General features: G+C 34.1%; 1 protein-coding gene across 4 annotated transcripts; it reads left to right on the top strand.

The window, feature by feature from the left end:
- The first annotated feature begins 6,646 nt into the window (after positions 1–6,646).
- On the top strand, positions 6,647–18,832 carry LOC107002322 (serine/threonine-protein kinase CTR1-like). 4 transcript variants are annotated; one of them, XM_015200295.2, is made up of 17 exons: positions 6,647–7,421; positions 9,790–10,091; positions 10,181–10,325; positions 10,566–10,669; positions 11,664–11,872; positions 13,121–13,522; positions 13,693–13,733; positions 14,096–14,164; positions 14,320–14,420; positions 14,513–14,597; positions 14,681–14,779; positions 15,857–15,925; positions 16,031–16,162; positions 17,718–17,812; positions 17,906–18,092; positions 18,179–18,422; positions 18,522–18,832. In XM_015200295.2, exons 1-15 carry the CDS (start codon positions 6,903–6,905, stop codon positions 18,012–18,014), a joined length of 2,481 nt encoding a protein of 826 aa, XP_015055781.1. In that variant the 5' UTR covers positions 6,647–6,902; the 3' UTR covers positions 18,015–18,092; positions 18,179–18,422; positions 18,522–18,832. The 4 variants fall into 4 exon arrangements, with proteins under 4 accessions (XP_015055781.1, XP_015055778.1, XP_015055777.1 ...); XM_015200292.2 differs by having other exon boundaries at positions 6,650–7,421; positions 13,112–13,522; positions 18,179–18,366; XM_015200291.2 differs by having other exon boundaries at positions 6,650–7,421; positions 13,112–13,522.
- The last annotated feature ends 175 nt before the right edge of the window (positions 18,833–19,007 follow it).

Genomic DNA, 19,007 nt, shown 5'->3' with positions numbered 1-19,007 from the left:
TTTACATCTCCTTTCTCTTTCAAGTCGAGGGAAAAAAAACTACATTGACACCAGTAGGAAAATCAGATCTATATATGGGCATGTATAACAGACTTACAAAGCCCCATTATCTTTCTTCAGGTAGCAACAACACCGCATTGTGTTACGTAACAGCCCTAAACTGGACAGCATTGTAGTATTATATGTTCTTTGCTACACATAGTTTGAACTTTGAAGTAATAGTACTACTCAAAACTAAACATGTTAATGCACCTGCTACTGCTAATGGTATCTTTAACGTACTGAAATCTCATTAAAACTACGTGCGTTACCTGGAAAAAGAGGATATTTTTAGCTTGCAACTTTGTGAAGCTGAGAAAAAACTACATTCAATTTCAGCAATTTTGATGACAAGTTCTTAACCTGAACAAGCACAGAGGTAGATTCTAACATTTACATCGATCGAGTTGGTTCAAAAGTGGTTACTGCACACAGACACTATTCACAACTTTTTTCGCATATTTACTTATACATGATTCAAGTCTACATATACATGATTCAAGTCGAAAGAAATGAACTCAACCATTTATACAACAACAATATATCGAGTGTATGCACATTTTCAAACAGTTACTCTACAATTATGCGCAATTGTTGAGCACCAGAATTATCAACAATTCACCCAGATGAAGCTTCACATTTAACCATAACCACATAAATAGGCGATACTAATGATTTTTTCAGGACTAACAATTACAAAAGGAACTACACAGAATCACGAATCATCACATATTGATAACAAATTGCACATTAATCATCACGCATAATCGATAAACATTACTCAAATATCAAAATAGTAAACACAGCATAAAAATGTTGACCAATGTACCTTCGTATTCAGATATCTGCATCCTCTCGCCTCAAATGTAACTGGATCCATTGAACTCATAACATTCGACTACAATAAATGATAGATATGAGAGACGTAAGAGTTTGAATCCTGAATCTAACTCGGCTCAGCTACAAGGTAACTCGATTCATTAAGGATACAAAATTCAAACTTTATGAGTTTAGAATTCAAAATTCTCATATGATTTGATAATAATGGATGAGAAGAAGAGAAAAATGTGAATAAATGCAGAGTTTATGTAATTTAACTGCATTTATTTATTGGCTATTTATTTTCCCTCCTTGTAGCTTTTGGAATTCCCTCCATTTTTTGGGTCAGCGTGTTTTGAGCAAACGCGCCATTCGCGCGGCTGGGTTGCACCGTTTCAGCATTTCCGAACCGTTACCCGACTCGATTAGTTGATGGGCTCTTATAATTCGACCCAATTAGAAATGATGAAGTTTTGGAGTACCTACTACCTCCAATGGGCACATTCTGGAAAAGTTTCGCATATAGTCACTCAAAAATAATTTAATTATATTTCGTAGTTATAGTTTGGTAATTACGATTTGTAGATACATGTTATAGAGTGGAGAGTGGCGAGCAAGATTGGAAGAGGGAGGAGAGAGGGCATAGAGTGGAGAGAGATGAATTGTATATGTATATCGGTTAGATAATTGTATATATGTAACTACTATGTATATGTATCAATAATTGTATTTGTATATCTGCATAAAATTTGAATTTGTATACAATTGAATCAAGTTAAAGCATTTGTATTTGTATATCCAAATTATCTCGCTTTATACAAACAGAAATTGTAAATCGTATTTATATCATTTCTGTTTTTATAAAGCGAGAGAGAGAGAAAAGCGAAAGAAAATTGGGTAGGGGAGAATTGTATTTTTATAATTTTAATTTATAAGAGTATAGGACGAAAAGATATGTATTTGTATATCCCGTCTCTCACGTTTTATACAAATACAAATATAAACACAAATTATACATTTGTGTTTGCATAAAACGAGAGACAGAAAAATGTAAAAGAGAATTGGGCAGGGAAATATTTGTATTTGTATAATTATGAGTGTATAAGGCGGAAAGATATGCATTTGTGTATGTATGAAGTAATTTGTGTATGTATGAAGTGAGAGAAAGATTGGCAAAAGAGAAGCGAGAGAGGGACTGGACAGGGAGAGGATAGAGGCGAGGGAGAAATGACTGGAAAGAAAAAGTGGCGAGCAAGATTCTAGAGAGAGCGGAGGGAGATACGAGAGAGAGAAAGATGAAGAGAGGAGAGAGGAGAGAGAGAATATAAATATAGCTAGAAGTAAGTTTCGAATTGTAATTATAATGCAAACTATAGCTATGTTAGTTAAATAACTGGTATATATTTGCTTAATCTCGTAATCTTTTCTATATTTTTACACTAAAATTAAAAAAATATTAATATTGATCAATTTTAATATTTTGTCATTTGTTCATATTAGTTAGCTTTTTAAAAAAATTAAAGGAAAATGGAAATAGTATTTTAATCTTCTTTCTGTATTTTTGTTTTATCAAACTTATTGGGTAGATTAGCTTATGATTGAGATACAATAAATTTGTAGAAAAGCAGGTTGGGAATCAATTTTCATCTATTTAAGTTTATAAATATGAGATCTAAATTCTGATAGTTCTAGGACGCAAACATGACAAAAAATTAAACAAAAAAGAACACATCAATCCCCAAATATTGGGTTCTTTTATATGCATGTTAACATTCATGTTCGTTCAAATCTTGAGTATTTCAAAGACATCAATTAGATTAGATAAGCCATGAACATGTTTGTGAAAGAAAAAATTGGGATTTGATTACGTTGTGTAAGGAGGTGTTAAAGTAAGTAAAAGTCTCATATTATTTAGAAAAAGGATTGATAATGATCTGTTCATATGAGTTTGAGAAATTCTTTTCTTGTGAGCTAGTTTTTAAAAGTTAAATTAGATTTGTATATCATAGTTTTATTTTATCATGCAAGCAAGGTTGAGGATACATTATCTTTGATTATTTTCTTTAGAAAAATATGAACCCTAAATTATGACATATAAATCATGAAAATACAAAAGACATAACATGAGATAAGAGAGAAGAATAATCAAACCTCTTAATTTTCAACCAAAAAAGTGCTTCGAGATCCTTCTCTTCTTTCTTTTGTCATGTCATAATCAGAATTATGATGATTTCTTTTTTCTTTACCCTAAAAGTGAAAATTAAAAAATTTTAATCTTAAAAGCGAGTTCGAGAAAAACGAATCTAAATCTTCTAAATCGTAATGTGTGGTGTTGTAAATATTTTGGATCCGACTCATTGATCTTACGTTTTAACTTCATTTGTCTATTCATAATGAAGGTTTGAATATAAATCTATTGAATGGTAATGTGTGGTGGTGTAAATATTTTGGATCCGACTTATTGATCTTACGTTTAAATCTCGTTTGTCTACACACAATGACGATTTGAATATAATGTGTGGTTGTGTAAGTATTTTGGATCCGACTCGTTGATCTTACGTTTAAACCTCGTTTGTCCACATATAATGAAGGTTTGAATAGTAATCATTTAGAACTCAGTTATTATGTACACTTATTTATTAAGTTTGAATTTTCGATCATTTAGATCTCAAGCATTAACACTTAGTTCAGATGATTGTCATGTATTAATTCATAATTTATTGTATTGTATTGTATATTATATTTAAACTAATAATATAATATAATATAATACAACGAGTAACAACCATCCAAATAAGTTTGCTTTTTCCTTTACATTACAACCACTTCATTGGTTTGAATAGATCTGGATGATCGAGACTTGTAAGAAATGTCTTAATATCTAAAGAATTAATATATGTTTGAATATAAATGCATGTATAAATATTTAAATTAAGACGTCTAAATCTAAAAATATGTTTGAATATTATGATTTTGTATCAAAATTTGAATACTAAATAATTATGATGAATTATTTTACATCAACAATTAAATGTATTTATTTTGTCCAATAAAAATAAATATAAGAGTATATGTATATTATTATGATAGCATTGAAGTTTCTTATTCAGAAATTACTCATTAATCAATAATACTATATGTGTGTATATATATATATACATATAAATATAAATATATATACATACAATGATTTAATATCAGTTAAGTGAAATTATCAGTGTTAAGAATATCAAACAATATAAGGTATTGATATAGTATTAGTTATGCGAAACTAATTTGGGGGAGATGGGGGGGGGGTATATAGTGTAATTATTTACTTAGTGAGGTATTAATGTAAAATGGTATATATTTGTAATTATTTTATTTCTATGGTGTATTTGCTTAATGTCCATCTGTCTAACTATGACATAATGCATGTATATGCCCTTTAACTTGACCTTATCGCATATTTATACCCTCAAACTTTGGGTGTGCATAAATAGTCACTTAAACTTGTATAAAGTTGAACAAGTAGACATATTAGTCCAATGTATGTGACATAATACACATAGGACATCATGTAAGACACAAATTGTCGTGTAGAATGTCACATAGGTCGTGTATGTCTATTTGTTCAATTGTATACAAGTTTAAGTGTCTACCTGTGCACACTCAAAGTTGGAGGACATAAATATGAATTTAGGCAAAGTTAAAGGGCATATGACAGTATAATAAAGTCACTCTACCTTTGTCAATTTTTAAATGTCATATTTTGTTTTTTAAGTCAAACTATTAAAATATTGACGGACATTTTACGATATATTATTTTATCATATTGATATGTAAAAAATTACAATTTATAATATGTTTCGTATAATTTTTAATATTTTTTATTTAAAATATTAAATTAATATAATATAATATAATTTTAAAAATTAATCAAATTAACTTTCGAAAAATGTAAGATGCGAAATAAAAATGAATGGAGAGTATATTTGTATAAAATTAGTAAGTTTGACAATTATGTTATCATTAAAAATTCTATCTTGATGGCTGTCTCAACAAATTCGTTAACTATACACATTATAATAAATTTATTAACAGTTGATTTACAACTTGTAACGTTTGATTAAATGTGGTGGGTAAATTAATTTTATTTGAGAAAAAAAATATACCAGATAAAACTAATATATATAGCTTTTGTAATTTGATTATGTGGCTCACTTTGAAGTTGAGCAAGTAGAGTCATATTTTGCTTCTTCTTTTGATATGATAAAAAAAAATCTCTAAAAAGTAAAAAGAACAATTTAAGAGAGAGAGATGTATCATTAGAAAAAAAAATATCTTGTACTAAATTAATACATTTAAAAATCTTATGTGATTTCCTCTTTCAAATGTCCAAATTTTTGTATAGTTATTTTGTAGAATTAGTTAACATATGGTGTTAGAGAATATTTAATTTTGAGCTATTAAAGTATGTTTAGTCAATGATCAATCTCCAACTTAAGCTTATTAGTACAATTATATGTTAGTCCACCACGTTTTATTTATTTTACATGTCTCTAACTTATTTGTACTCGATTATGATCTATTTTCTTAACTTTATAGGAGATAGTTGATTAGGATTGTTCAAAATTGAATCGAAATTGATAAAAAAGTTATTGATTTATAGTATTGGGTTCTTGCTTTAGTGGTTTTCATAACGGTTTTGATTTTTTTGTTATCGGGTTATCGGTTCTTAAGGGTTTAAAGTTTTTTCTTAAAGGTTTAACCGATAACCGATAGTAAATTAAATAATTATATTTATACCATTTCGTGTATAAAGTCATCGACTTAGAGTTTAATTTTCTACTTTTATTTTTGGTCGTCTCAAACACTTGATTATTCTACAATGTAAAAGTGTTTGCTTTTGAGCAAGATGTAACTTGTGAACTCAAGTGCATGATTTATTTGGTTTGTCACCTTGTTTTTAAGTGATTTTCAATGTTTTTTCTTTTGTGTCAAATTTTAACGGTTAAACCGATAACCGAATCGATAACGAGCAAAAATCGATAAACTAATAATCGATAGGCCAATATCTTAATGGTTCTATATCGGTTTAGCATATCTACAAACCAATAACCAATAAGCCAACCTGATAAACTTCAAAATCGAATCGAAACCGGTCGATACACAGCCCTAGGCAGGATGGTGGATTATCTTTTAAGAAATCCAGACAATTTTGGTTAATTTGGAAATTTCCATCCAAGAAGGGGTAGGAATGATACACTAAGAGTAAGAATAACTTTATTTTAACGGTAAGGGTAAAGTCAATCAATAAATAAAGTTGAGAGGTATTTTTAAACCATTTTCCTATAATAATAACATGCCCTATATTAGTTTAATTTAGCCTTATCTCACACTGATGCCCTTTAATTTGAGTGTGTACATGTATACATTTAAATTTGTATAAAATTAAATAAATAGATATATACGTCCTACATAGTATATCATACGACAATCTGTGTCGTACATGGTGTCCTAAATGTATTATAGGAATGTTGAACTCATGTGTCTACCTTTTAAACTTTATACAAGTTTAAATGACTATTTATTCATATTCGAACATAAATATGAAGTAAATTCAAATTAGAAGATATATTTATGTATTATAATATTTTTTAATTATTGACGTCACGTAAAATGAAACGGAGGAAATAGTATGAACATGCATTTGTCCTTAATTCAAAGTTAGAGGCTAAAGCCATGGGTTAAGTTCAGCTCACCAGAAGAGGAAAAAACAAGTAAAAGGTGAAGCCGGAAAGCTTCACGTATTTACGCACAAAATTCTATGCATCTTTCAGCCTCATGACCAAACAGCCCCCACTTGCTATAATTAATTCAAGTTAAAGTCCACAATTCTACTTTAATAGTTTTTTACACCTCAAAATTTCTCAGAATATTACAAATACATCCATTTTCTCCATCCTCTTTCTTACTGTGAGAAAAATTTAGAGAGAGAGAAGTGTATTTTGAGCTGAAAATTGCTAATGGCAGTTGGTAACTGAACGTTTTTATACAGGGAAATGTCTGGTAGACGATCGAGTTATACTTTGTTGAATCAAATTCCTAATGATAATTTTTTCCAGCCGCCGGCGCCGAAGTTCTCTGCCGGAGCTGGTGTAGCGCCGTACGGTGAGTCTAGTTCTGCTGAGAAGAACAGAGGTAAAGTATTTGATTTGGACTTGATTGATCAACGCATGATGCAATCACATAACCGGGTCGGATCATTTCTGGTACCGGGTTCGATCGGGTCGCAGAGGCAATCAAGCGAGGGTAGCTTCGGTGGTAGCTCGTTATCTGGGGAGAACTACGTGGGGACTTCCTTTGGGCATAAGAATGAGGGCTGTGGCTCGTCGGTGGCAAGGAGCTGGGCGCAGCAGACGGAAGAGAGTTATCAGCTGCAGTTAGCTTTGGCAATAAGGCTCTCTTCAGAAGCAACCTGTGCTGATAGTCCAAACTTCTTGGATCCTGTGACTGATGTATTGGCATCCCGAGATTCAGATTCTACTGCATCAGCGGTAACAATGTCACATCGATTGTGGGTATGACATTTATTGCTAGGAATCCTTTGATCATTTCATATTGGTAAAAGACAGAATTAAGAGTAATTGTTTAGTAATGATTTTCAGCTTTACCAACAGTGAAGGAGATGTAGTGTAGAAGCTAGTTGGCTCTAACTGGTGTATACTTTAAAGATTCATTAAATAAATACAAATAGTAGACTTTGAACTTACTCAATCCATATAGTTTTGAACTCGAACTCATAAAGTTCAATCGGGGATTCACATCTGATTACAAATGTCTTAGCTTATTAAGTGGTGGATTGTGGGAGGCTTTGAGTTTCTAATCCAAAAACTTAAGGTAATAGGTGAAATAGTCAACACCCTTATAATCACGTAGAACAACAAATGACTATATATCATCCCACACATGAATTACAATATGGCCATATGGGTGTTAGGATGGGCATTTCAAATGTTGGCTCTGATTTGTCAAAAAATTTGATTATCCAACCTAAATTCTTTTGACATTAAGTGGAATTATCCGGGACCTTTTTAAACTCTTTAAGAAGTTCTCAGACAACCTATGCAGGACAACAATATAACTCAGTTTAGGATTTGGTTTAGACTATTAACGTCTCCATGCATAAAGTAGGTGATTAAGCGGGGAAGGAATGTGCTTTTCAAATGCAAATACATGCATAATTATTATATATTGTGATTGGTGGATCCTTTGTTAGAGTCCTACGTTGATCAAATATTTTATATTGAAGTCTCTCTGTATGGTTTTGGACAATTTTCACATCATAAACTAGCTTTTGGGGTGAGTTAGACCCAAAGTATATTCATCATGTTACAACTGGATCCATCCCTTTTTATCATGAAAAAAGTTCATTAATTATTCTTGTAGTGTCTTGATTTTGATTACTAGCATCATCTATTGTTTATTGTGTTTTTGTTATCGCACTATTTTGTTGTTGTTGCTGTTTCCTTATTAGTTGTTATGGTTCTTCACTGCTTTTCCTTTTCCTACTTCAATTTGTTGTACTCTAGTTGAGAGTCCTCCTTAACTCTGCCCCCATGAGATATGAGTATGATCTGCATTTACTCTACCCTCCCAAAGCTCACTTGTGGGATTTCACTGGGTATGTTGTTGTTGTAATAATTTTTTATTAATAATGGACAAAAAATATCAATATACAAGAAGTATACCAAATTGTACAAAAATCTAAAATATTTGTGAACCTCACCTTATTTTCTAATGCTTAAGGCTCTCGGCTGAGTAGCAGGAGCAACTTTTAATTTATTACGAGCCCAAACGATGGATTCAAAATAATTTCTTGGCAATTACCTTGTCCGCTGAATAGAAATATTAATCACATGTTCCATAGTCCTGGGGCTATCAATTAGCCAAACACATGGAATCCTGCTCTTTCATAAATTCTCAGTTGTAGAGTAACCCAATGTTGGACCTGTATAGTAACCCAAAGTTGGACCTGTAGTCCTCGCTCCAGAGGTCCAACTCTGGCTATGTGGTTGTGTGTTAATTCCATATTGTTTGAAAGTGGGGATTGAGTTGTGCGTGTCTTAGAGTTCCAGATGGTTGAGAATATAGACTGTATTCTCTTTATATGGTTTTATATAATTCTTAATGCTTAAACAAGCTCTTGGGATGGAGTTAGGCCTATTGTTCATTTCTTTAACTTCCTTCCCAATTTCAAGAGATCTTAATAATTCTACTTACAACATCTTTATGTTTATACTATGTGTCAAGACTCTTAAATCTCTAAAATTTGATATGGAGGTGAAAAATAATTGATTGCTTGTGACAAGGGAAGGATGGCCTAGTTGTAATCCACACCTTCAACTCTAAGGTTGGGGGTTCAAGTCACTAAAGGAGCGAAGTGGGAAAGGACAACTGATGGGCTCTTGCCTCTTGGGTAGGGCTGTAGGGAGTCAAACTTTTCTAAGTGCTAATCGCGATCACCCCTTTTCTTCTTTCTACTTTTCTATTTCTTCTTTCATTGTTGCCAAATACAACGAGGCTGAGCTGTTTACACTACCTCAAAAGTTTTAAGCCTTTCTCGTAGTCAAAATGTGATCTCGGCATTGACAACCCCCTTCCTTTTTTCTGCAAGGCCCTAGAAAATGATATGATAAAAAAAAAGTTTGATCACATATTCTTCTGTTAGTTTCATGTTCTGCGGTAGGAGCTACTTCATACTACCTTGATGTTTTTTTGAATGTAGTCATACTCACCCATTGACTAGATGTTGCCTTTCTATTGTGATTTTAAATAATCTTACAGATCTCTTCTCATTCTCAATTGAGAGTTGAGACAGTCTCTAGATTTTCCAGGTCATCATTCCTAATGTCATTTTATTGCTCTGGCCTCTTTATTTTATGCCAGATAAATGGATGTATGTCATACTTTGACAAAGTCCCTGATGGATTTTATTGGATTTATGGGATGGATCCATATGTTTGGGCTCTCTGCTCAGTTGTGCAAGAAAGTGGCCGTATTCCATCAATTGAATCATTGAGGGCAGTTGATCCCTCAAAAGCACCATCTGTTGAAGTGATTTTAATTGATCGGTGTAATGATCTCAGCTTGAAGGAACTGCAGAATAGAATTCGTAGCATATCCCCTAGTTGCATCACCACAAAAGAAGCTGTTGATCAGCTTGCCAAGCTGGTTTGCGATCATATGGGGTGAGTACTGAAAGCTTTTCCTTAGAAGCTCCAACAGACCCACTTTTTTCCTTTTTCTTTTTGTAATTAGCTTTATTCTCTCTATAAAGGGGTGCAGCTCCTGCTGGAGAAGAGGAATTGGTTTCCATGTCAAAGGGGTGCAGTGATGACCTGAAGGATCGTTTTGGAACTATCGTGCTTCCCATTGGTAGCCTGTCTGTTGGGCTTTGCAGGCATCGTGCTTTGCTTTTTAAAGTATGTACTTGTTTAGTTGGTTCTGGTATAAGTCAGTATATCTAATTTGTAAAGGAAAGATTTAAGGATAAAATCAGACTAATGGTGTATTTATCACTAAATAGAAACCTTATGGATATTGTATTTATTTTTTATTTATTCTACGCTTAGAGTGATATTGTTTGCAATCCATAGTGTCTTAGCTTGGTTGTCATGTACAAGGTTGATGTTTTATCATTAACATCTATGTAATCATTACAGGTGCTAGCTGACATCATTGATTTACCATGTCGAATTGCCAAGGGATGTAAATATTGTAATAGCTCTGATGCTTCCTCATGTCTAGTTCGATTTGAACATGACAGGTAAAAGTTCAGATTACATATGGTGTGTATTATAATCTTTGGTTCATTTGAAAAGAAATCTTACTAGGATATAAAGTGGGAAAGATACTCAATTCACCTTTTGTATACCTTTTTCCTAGATAGAATAGTTTTGGGAATGGTGTGTTGAGTCCTTAAACGAATGGTAGTTGATGCTGCCACTTACTTTTATTTGGAAAACTGATACCCTTACTTTCCTACTGCTATAATGTGTCTGCTGATAACATTATAATTTGTATAGATGCTTTCTGCCTTCTTTCACATGGTTATTTTATTCATGCTATGCGCAACATCCAATTTTTCTTCGGTTTCATAAAGCTGGTGAAGAAAAACAAATTCAAAATATGATTTATTTGTCAAAAGAGCTGCTTAATATATATACGGAACATGACTGGCAAAATTTCTCGTTGTAATAACTAATAATGTGACCTTCCTGATGTGATAAAATATATCTTTAAAGATTCAGTCGCTAGCAGAAGTTTGCTTCTCTTAGTACTTGCTGCAGCATTCTTAGAAATTTAGAATTAAGATATTTGAGTGGAATGGTAGTTCTTACTAATATGCAGAGATTGAATTTTTTAAAAGAAACTTGAAAAAACGGATCCACTGTTGATGAGATAGGGAATGTACCTAAAGTTGTCATACGGTCTTAATCACTCAGATTTTAAATCATGATCCAAATTCCAATGCAAAGAAATCCTTCTCTTCTTCCATGCAGCCCCAAATGCAGATAAGAAGAACCAAAGTACTAGAAGGAAGTAGAATCAGATATCCAAAGCAGACTGCTACTTTAAGTTGGAAATAGATTAGTAACTGGATATGTCTGTTATTTTCATCTGTTGAGCTTTTCTGCTGGATTCAGTTTACATGATAAGACATATATAGTTTTAAAATATGCTAAACATTTGTGTGCTACCTGGTTAGCCTCATATTAGGAAGGAGTGCTAGTATTGACATGTAACTCTTGACCATACAGGGAGTACTTGGTTGATTTGATCGGTAAGCCTGGAGTTTTAAGCGAACCAGATTCCTTGTTGAATGGTCCATCTTCCATCTCAATCCCTTCACCTTTGCGCTTTCCGAGATACAGACAAGTTGAGCCTACAACTGATTTCAGGTCATTGGCCAAACAGTATTTCTTGGATAGTCAATCACTTAATCTACTGTTTGATGATTCTTCAGCTGGTGATTATCTAACTCTTTAACTGCTTAAAAAATGCATTTTATTTTGTTTGTTTTGAATTGTCCTTTCCCAACATCTTACTTGGCCCTTGCCATGATATGTTGACAAATATTCAGGTTCATACACGAATTTAGAATTGCTTCAGTCTAGCATGCTGCATTCCACCAAAATGCCCCCTTTTCCCAAGTTCCATTTCATATTGTGTCAAAAGTGTGGTATCTGATAATCCGTCGAACTTATTAGAATCTCCTGAAAAGTTCGGCAGTATGTGTGGTTATTTGTCTTACTTGAACGGAGAATACTTTCAGCTTGCTTATAACTTTGTTCAACACTGTAATGTCTTAAAACACAATTGAGTACATTGACGATCCAGAGTTTCAAGTTTTTTTTTTGGAACAGGTGAAGTGGTGTATATTATAGAATAAAATTGGAAACCTGGTACTAAGCTGGTTCCTGGATAAGTACAAAGTGTGAACCCCTTCTGTACAAAACAAAAAGAAGGTTCTCTCACCAGACTAAGCATCTATTCCTGTAGTGAATCTATGAACTCTAACGTACCATGTTCATCTTTAACATATTGTAAGGTACACCTCGAGCTAGTTCACACCCCATAATCGTGCATCCACATGAGAATGCAATAACCGGTGGTCCACATTTTCTCTTGAACATCTGCACATAAAGCACTAGCTAACATATGTGATCCTCTTTTTCCTCAAGTTTCCAGTGGTCAGAACTGCTCCCTTGCTGCCAACCAAGCCAAGCACACTTTTTAGGTGTGCTAGGAAGCCAAATAATACATGCAGGAAGCCCATCTTTCCTCACTAAAAGCTTGTGGTAGTATGATTTTAATTGGAAAACCTCCATCTATCCTTGCTTCCCACCTCCACAAGTCCTATCTACTGAGTGTTGAGTTTTGTTTCTAGAGAATTTTGATCAACCTTTGGAAATTCATCAGTATATATACATGTATATTTACATACTTCGCATCTTCCTTCTTTTTTTCTGGGACAACCTAAAGTTATAATATGCAAAGGCAAATTAATAACACTAGTGATCTACCTTGTGCCTTGACCTTTATCTAGGAAAGTAAGTACAATAAAGTATGAAATCTTTTTTTTTAACTTGTGCAAATAAATATTAGTACTATTTTGTTTTGGACGATTTCTCTTCAGTTTTTTTAGTGAATGCTAGATCCATCAAGTCCTGTTTCAGGGATTCATAATGATTAGTATTTGATGTAGGAGCTGCAGCTGATGGAGATGCAGGACAATCAGACAGAAGTTGCATTGACAGAAACAATGCAGTCTCTAGTTCAAGTAATTGTGATGAAATTTCTCAGTTACCTCTGCCTCCATTAAATGCATGGAAAAAGGAACGAGATAAAGAATCTCAAATTTCTAAAATGTATAATCCTCGAAGTATGTTAAACCCAGTGAACATGGACAAGGACCAGGTTCTTGTGAGGCATGTTCCTCCATTACGGGAAGATGCTCAATCACCGATGACACGACCAGATACAGTAAAAGATACTAGGTTTCTTGCTGGAGGAGGTCATGTTGTTTCTGCTATACCAAGTGAAGAACTTGATCTCGATGTAGAAGAGTTCAATATTCCATGGAATGATCTGGTTCTAATGGAGAAAATTGGGGCAGGTAATCTGTCTCCTGGATTTTAGCCATTTGAATAGTGAGCTGTGGTTGCTTGGTTAAATGTCAGTTATGTTCTGTTATTTTTTATTCCTTGAGGGGACACATTATATTGGGATTCTATAGTACCATAACATTCTTACTTGATTAAGCTAACACAGTTTGTCTATTTTCAGGGTCTTTTGGTACTGTTCACCGTGGTGATTGGCATGGCTCTGTAAGATACTTATCCATTTAGATCTCAGTTTTTGGAAATCTTCTATCTGAAAAAATATCTCAACGTATCTTCTACTTTAGAGATCCATTTTTGCAATGTGAATTTTTTCATCTCTATTGTACTTCTTTGGGGGGAAACCGTATTTTTGTTGTAGTTTAATCGAGTTAGCTCTGAAGCTCCCTCTCAAATACTTTTTACTGGCTTTGTTGTTTTTTTTTCTCTTTCAGATTTTCACTTTTTTATGTTGGGGAGGAGGGGTAGTCTATTTTATGTCTAGTGGAGATACAACCATGTGAAGCCTGCTATATTACGTTGGTCTTATTCCTTCCTGATTGCATCTCATGGAAGTTTGTATCATTTAGGATGTTGCCGTGAAGATCCTCATGGAACAAGATTTTCATGCAGAGCGACTCAAGGAATTTTTGAGGGAGGTAAGTCTGTGCTTTCTCCCCCAACTTCCGACTAGCAATCAGGAAGAACTAGAAAGGGACCAGAATGCACGGAGATTGAGGATCTGCGGATGTCAGTTTGTTATTTGTATTCCTTCTACATCCTTCTAATTCTGTTATTTTTTTGGGTGTCCTAGGTTGCAATTATGAAGCGGTTGCGACATCCAAATATTGTACTTTTTATGGGTGCTGTCATTCAGCCACCAAATTTGTCCATAGTCACAGAATATTTATCGAGGTCTTAGCCTATTTCTCTCTTCAGCTTATTAGAGAAAGCACTTTGTTTTTCCTGATTTAGCTGACTGGTTGCCATGTTATCATGTATTTCAGAGGTAGCTTATATAGACTTCTTCATAAACCTGGTGCGAGAGAGGTGTTGGATGAAAGGCGTCGGCTGTGTATGGCTTACGATGTGGTATAATAAATGTGTCCTACTCCTCTCTTCTTTCTCATTTTACTTATTCATTGGGGCTGATCGCTTAATATGATACCGTGCAGGCAAATGGGATGAATTATCTTCACAAACGCAATCCTCCCATTGTGCACCGAGATTTAAAATCTCCAAATCTTCTAGTAGACAAAAAATATACAGTGAAGGTGAGAGGAAGAACTTTAGCAAGCATAAAGGTTCAATCCTCTTTGTCATGATTGATGTATTCTCAGACTTGGCTGTCAGAGTAGTCAAATCTGAAGGAAGCATCATCCTGGATAGGACATTTTTTTTTTTCCATTTGAGAGGCGTCTTCAAACCCAACTTCCTCAGACATTTTCCAAGTGTCAAGAGAAACATATAAAAGTTGTGGTTTCAGAATCTTTATAACCTAATCAAAATTGCTGAAGAACATAAAGCAAGTATTTATCAGTTTCTCTGATGAAAGTTAACTTTTCATTCCATGAAATGAGTTATTTTCCGATAAGAGGGGATATTTCTTGAAAATTCTGTGAAAAGGGGAAAAATCATTATACATTATCTGACATTTTGGAGGAAGTCTGGTCCATAATCTTTCTTTGTGATCTTCTAGATATATGCCATCTATAAAGTGCTTATTTCAACTGCCATTTATCCAGCATGTTTCAAGAAATTTAGGAGTCAATATGAGAAGGAAGTTTCTATTTCCGGTTTAGATTGTCTTTCAAATTTTCTTCTTATATTTTTCCATGACATATCTTCTCCTCTTTTTTCAACCTCTTGGTGCATTAATTTCTTTTTTAACAGGAAATATTTAGGGTAGATGTGTCTCCTCTTACTCTGGAAATGCGTGTGTGGTCCTCTTCCTTTTAATCAACTTGGACCATCGAGGGAAAACTAATAAATTCTTGATCATTCAATTTGACTTTTCAAACCCAACCAAAAAAAGATTTTTTTTAAAAAATAAGTTCTTTGAGATCTGATTGAGAATTTGCTTGAGAAAGAGGAGGGGTTTTGGGATGTCCGTGATTTAAGAAGGCTCTGTCCTTTACAGCTAGCAGCATCCATAGTGTAGTGTGACTATGTCTAATATTACCTCTACTTTTATTTGTGATTGATCCTTAATGATGAGAGAAATATTGCAAGTTAACAAATAATTTACTCTAGAGTTTGTCTAGAATATTGAAAATAATATATGAAGCTGTTCTTTCTCTTTGTTCAGTAAAAGGTACTAAATGTTTTCTCTTGTCTAATGTCTTCATCAGATCTGTGATTTTGGTCTTTCTCGTTTCAAAGCGAATACATTCCTTTCATCAAAGACTGCTGCCGGAACTGTAAATTCTTAATTCGACTCTGGTGCCTTTATGTTCTGTTGATCTTTGACTTGTTTCTTGATGATTGAATTGGGGAAATAAATGATTTGGTGCTTATTGTGACAGCCGGAATGGATGGCGCCTGAAGTTATTCGTGATGAACCATCAAATGAGAAATCTGATGTATACAGCTTTGGTGTTATTTTGTGGGAGCTGGCAACTCTTCAACAACCATGGAATAAATTGAACCCACCACAGGTTTGTATTTGTTTGTTTGAAGTATTTTAATGTTAAGAGTATTAGGTAAAAATGATGATTTAAACAGTGCAATCTAGAGGTGAATAGTTTATATATCAACAAAGGACCAAAAGCTATTTCTTGGGATGTGAAAATGAGTCGGTCTCATATGGTTCTGCCAGGGATTAGGGCACCACAAGTCTGGATGAGCCATTCCAGGAAGAGTCTTTTCAATTTGCTCTGCGTCATCTACTCTCTTCTTCATGTAGTTAATGTAGAAAGCTAGGCATTCATGAGCCATTGAATGGAAGAGTTCCAGGGGTACTACTTTCTATTTGTGTGTAGGTTTTATTTTACTTCTTGTGTAGTCTTTTAATAGTTCATATTTTGTGCAACATATATGTAAACAGTTTGTCAAGATAATATTTAAGAAGAGAACTATAGAAGTGGCGGTGGTGAGGTTGACGGCCAGCATAAAAGTAGTACGAGTATGATGAATCATCTTACTATATTTGTAATGCCTGCCTATCCAGACATGTGCTATATGAGCACTGGAGTATGTGTTAAATGTGGTATTGTGGGATAAAACTGGGAAGAAAGTGGGACTCATTGCAGTATTAGGATTTAAAGTGAATTGTTGAAGTAAAGAAAATCAGCGATATGATTTATCTCATTAAGTCTATTGTAGGAAAAGTATGCACTCAATATCATGGGTTTCTATGTACTACAAATAATAGGCAAGAGAACTAAAACAAAAATTTGGGAAGATATGGATAGTAGGATAACCTTGGTCGAAGAGATCCCATGGGACTAGAGGCCATAGAAGGAAGGTAAATGGGAGTTGGAAGCTGATGTAGATATTGTGGGAAGTAAATGACAAGTTGCATTATGAAAGCAATAAGAGAAGTCTTTGGTACATTTTAGAGAGGCTTAGGACTTGGGAGCTCAATTAGAGAAGCGTGTAAAGAGCTGTTAAAGTAAAAAGACAGAACAAATGGATTATGAATATCAAAAGCTTTTAAAGAGTATTATCAATATAAGAAGTTAGTTCCCTCATGTTCTTGTAGACCTCCATGTGCACCAGTCTATAGGTGCAGCAATATGCAGGTTGAAGGCGATAAGAGGGCACAAGCACAAGAAGAAAAGTAGTTTCAGAAGATCAATACAAGCTTATGTAAGAATAAACATAATAGAAGAAAAAAGATCCATATAGGGTACATTAGCTAGTTGGATTAACTGTTGAGCTTAGCTTTTACACTTCTGTTGTGTCCAATTTTGTGAGAAGTTCTCTTAATTGGGTTAGAGACTCCTATGTTCATGTAGAAATAAGTTTGATTCATGGAAGACCAAATGAGACAATACAATATCAATGCCTCATGATTATTAAAACTGTTTCTCGTTGATATATAGTACATTCTAGCTTCTGCTACAAGTTTGATTTTTGAAAGATCAAATAGAGGATCATCTGTCAAGCCTCGTGATTATTGAACTATTCCCTTCTCTTTTCTTTTCTTTTCTTTTCTTTTTTATTATTGTGAATGGCAGGAAATGTGCTGTAATGAATTTGACTTTGTAGGTTATAGCAGCTGTCGGCTTTAACAGGAAGAGGCTTGATATTCCAAGTGACTTGAATCCTCAAGTGGCGATTATTATTGAGGCTTGCTGGGCTAAGTGTGTTTCTTTTACTTGTTCCCAAGTTTGCACCATTTAGCATTGTGATTGTTTTAATGTGTTATCTTAAAGTTACTTTTGATGATGTTGCAGTGAACCGTGGAAACGCCCCTCCTTTTCCACTATCATGGATATGCTGAGACCTCATATTAAATCTCCTCTACCTCCACCAGGTCACACAGACATGCAGTTGCTCTCATGAATACGTGTGCTCTCTGCACATATTCTGCATTCATTGCAAGCCATGTTTCTGGGAGGAAGAACATTTGGATTATGTCAGGTTTGTCTATCTCCAAAACTGTTTCTTCATTATACTGAATTTTAAAGTTATTACCCTTGGTATGTCACATCTTAGTTCAATTCTAGGTAAGTTAACTCTAGGTGACTGGTGCCAGCAGTAGTTGAATAATTTGGTAGAATATTTGGAATAACTTCTGTCGATGACACTTTCTTGGGTTTTGGTGGATCCTTTGGGAATTGCTGGAGCCTGGAGCATCTGAACTGTTTGTGGATTGAGAAGGCATTACTTTAGACTGACATGCAGCTAGTATTCTGTGAGATGCCCAGCCTAACAAACCTAGATATCAGAGTTTATTTTCGATAAAAATGGGTGCAGCTCTTTGCTTTCTTGCAGTGACAGTACTTTTAAGCAAGTTTCTTCCCCTGTATATGGCGGTGAAGTCTGATGGATACATTGTATGTTTTCCAGGCTTGCATGATGTACCTGTGCATATTAATTCAGATTGGCTTTGGAGAAAACCAAGTTTTCTTCGCAAGCTCAAGCAGTGGCCACTGCCTCACAGAAGATCCTTCGCACTGGGCGTGTCCATTTCCTCTTTGAACCATTGTTTGAGCAACTGATTTTGTTCAGTTTCAATTTTTTGTAATTTCTGCCCAGGATTCTTGTATAACTGTATGTAAAGCATTATAATGGAAATTTGGGTCATAGAGAACGTTTGTTTCATATGATTTGTTGCTTTTCCCTTGAATGAATAAAAAGAGAGAACACAGTTTGGTAAAGAGAGTTCCTTCTTAGTTGAGCAAAGAATGACGAAAAATGAGAAAAATAACTTCTCTAGTGAAAGTAGAAAATAATTCCCAACACATGGACTTTCACATTCATTGAGTCATTGTCTGTCGATATACTTCATATTTACCCTGATACCACACCACCCCACGCCCTTGCTCCACCTAT

This window comes from Solanum pennellii, chromosome 10, assembly GCF_001406875.1.
Source record: "Solanum pennellii chromosome 10, SPENNV200".
In the NCBI taxonomy this organism is placed as follows: domain Eukaryota; kingdom Viridiplantae; phylum Streptophyta; class Magnoliopsida; order Solanales; family Solanaceae; genus Solanum; species Solanum pennellii.
Note: the sequence above shows the minus strand (reverse complement) of the source record. Positions and strands in the feature narration are given on the sequence as shown.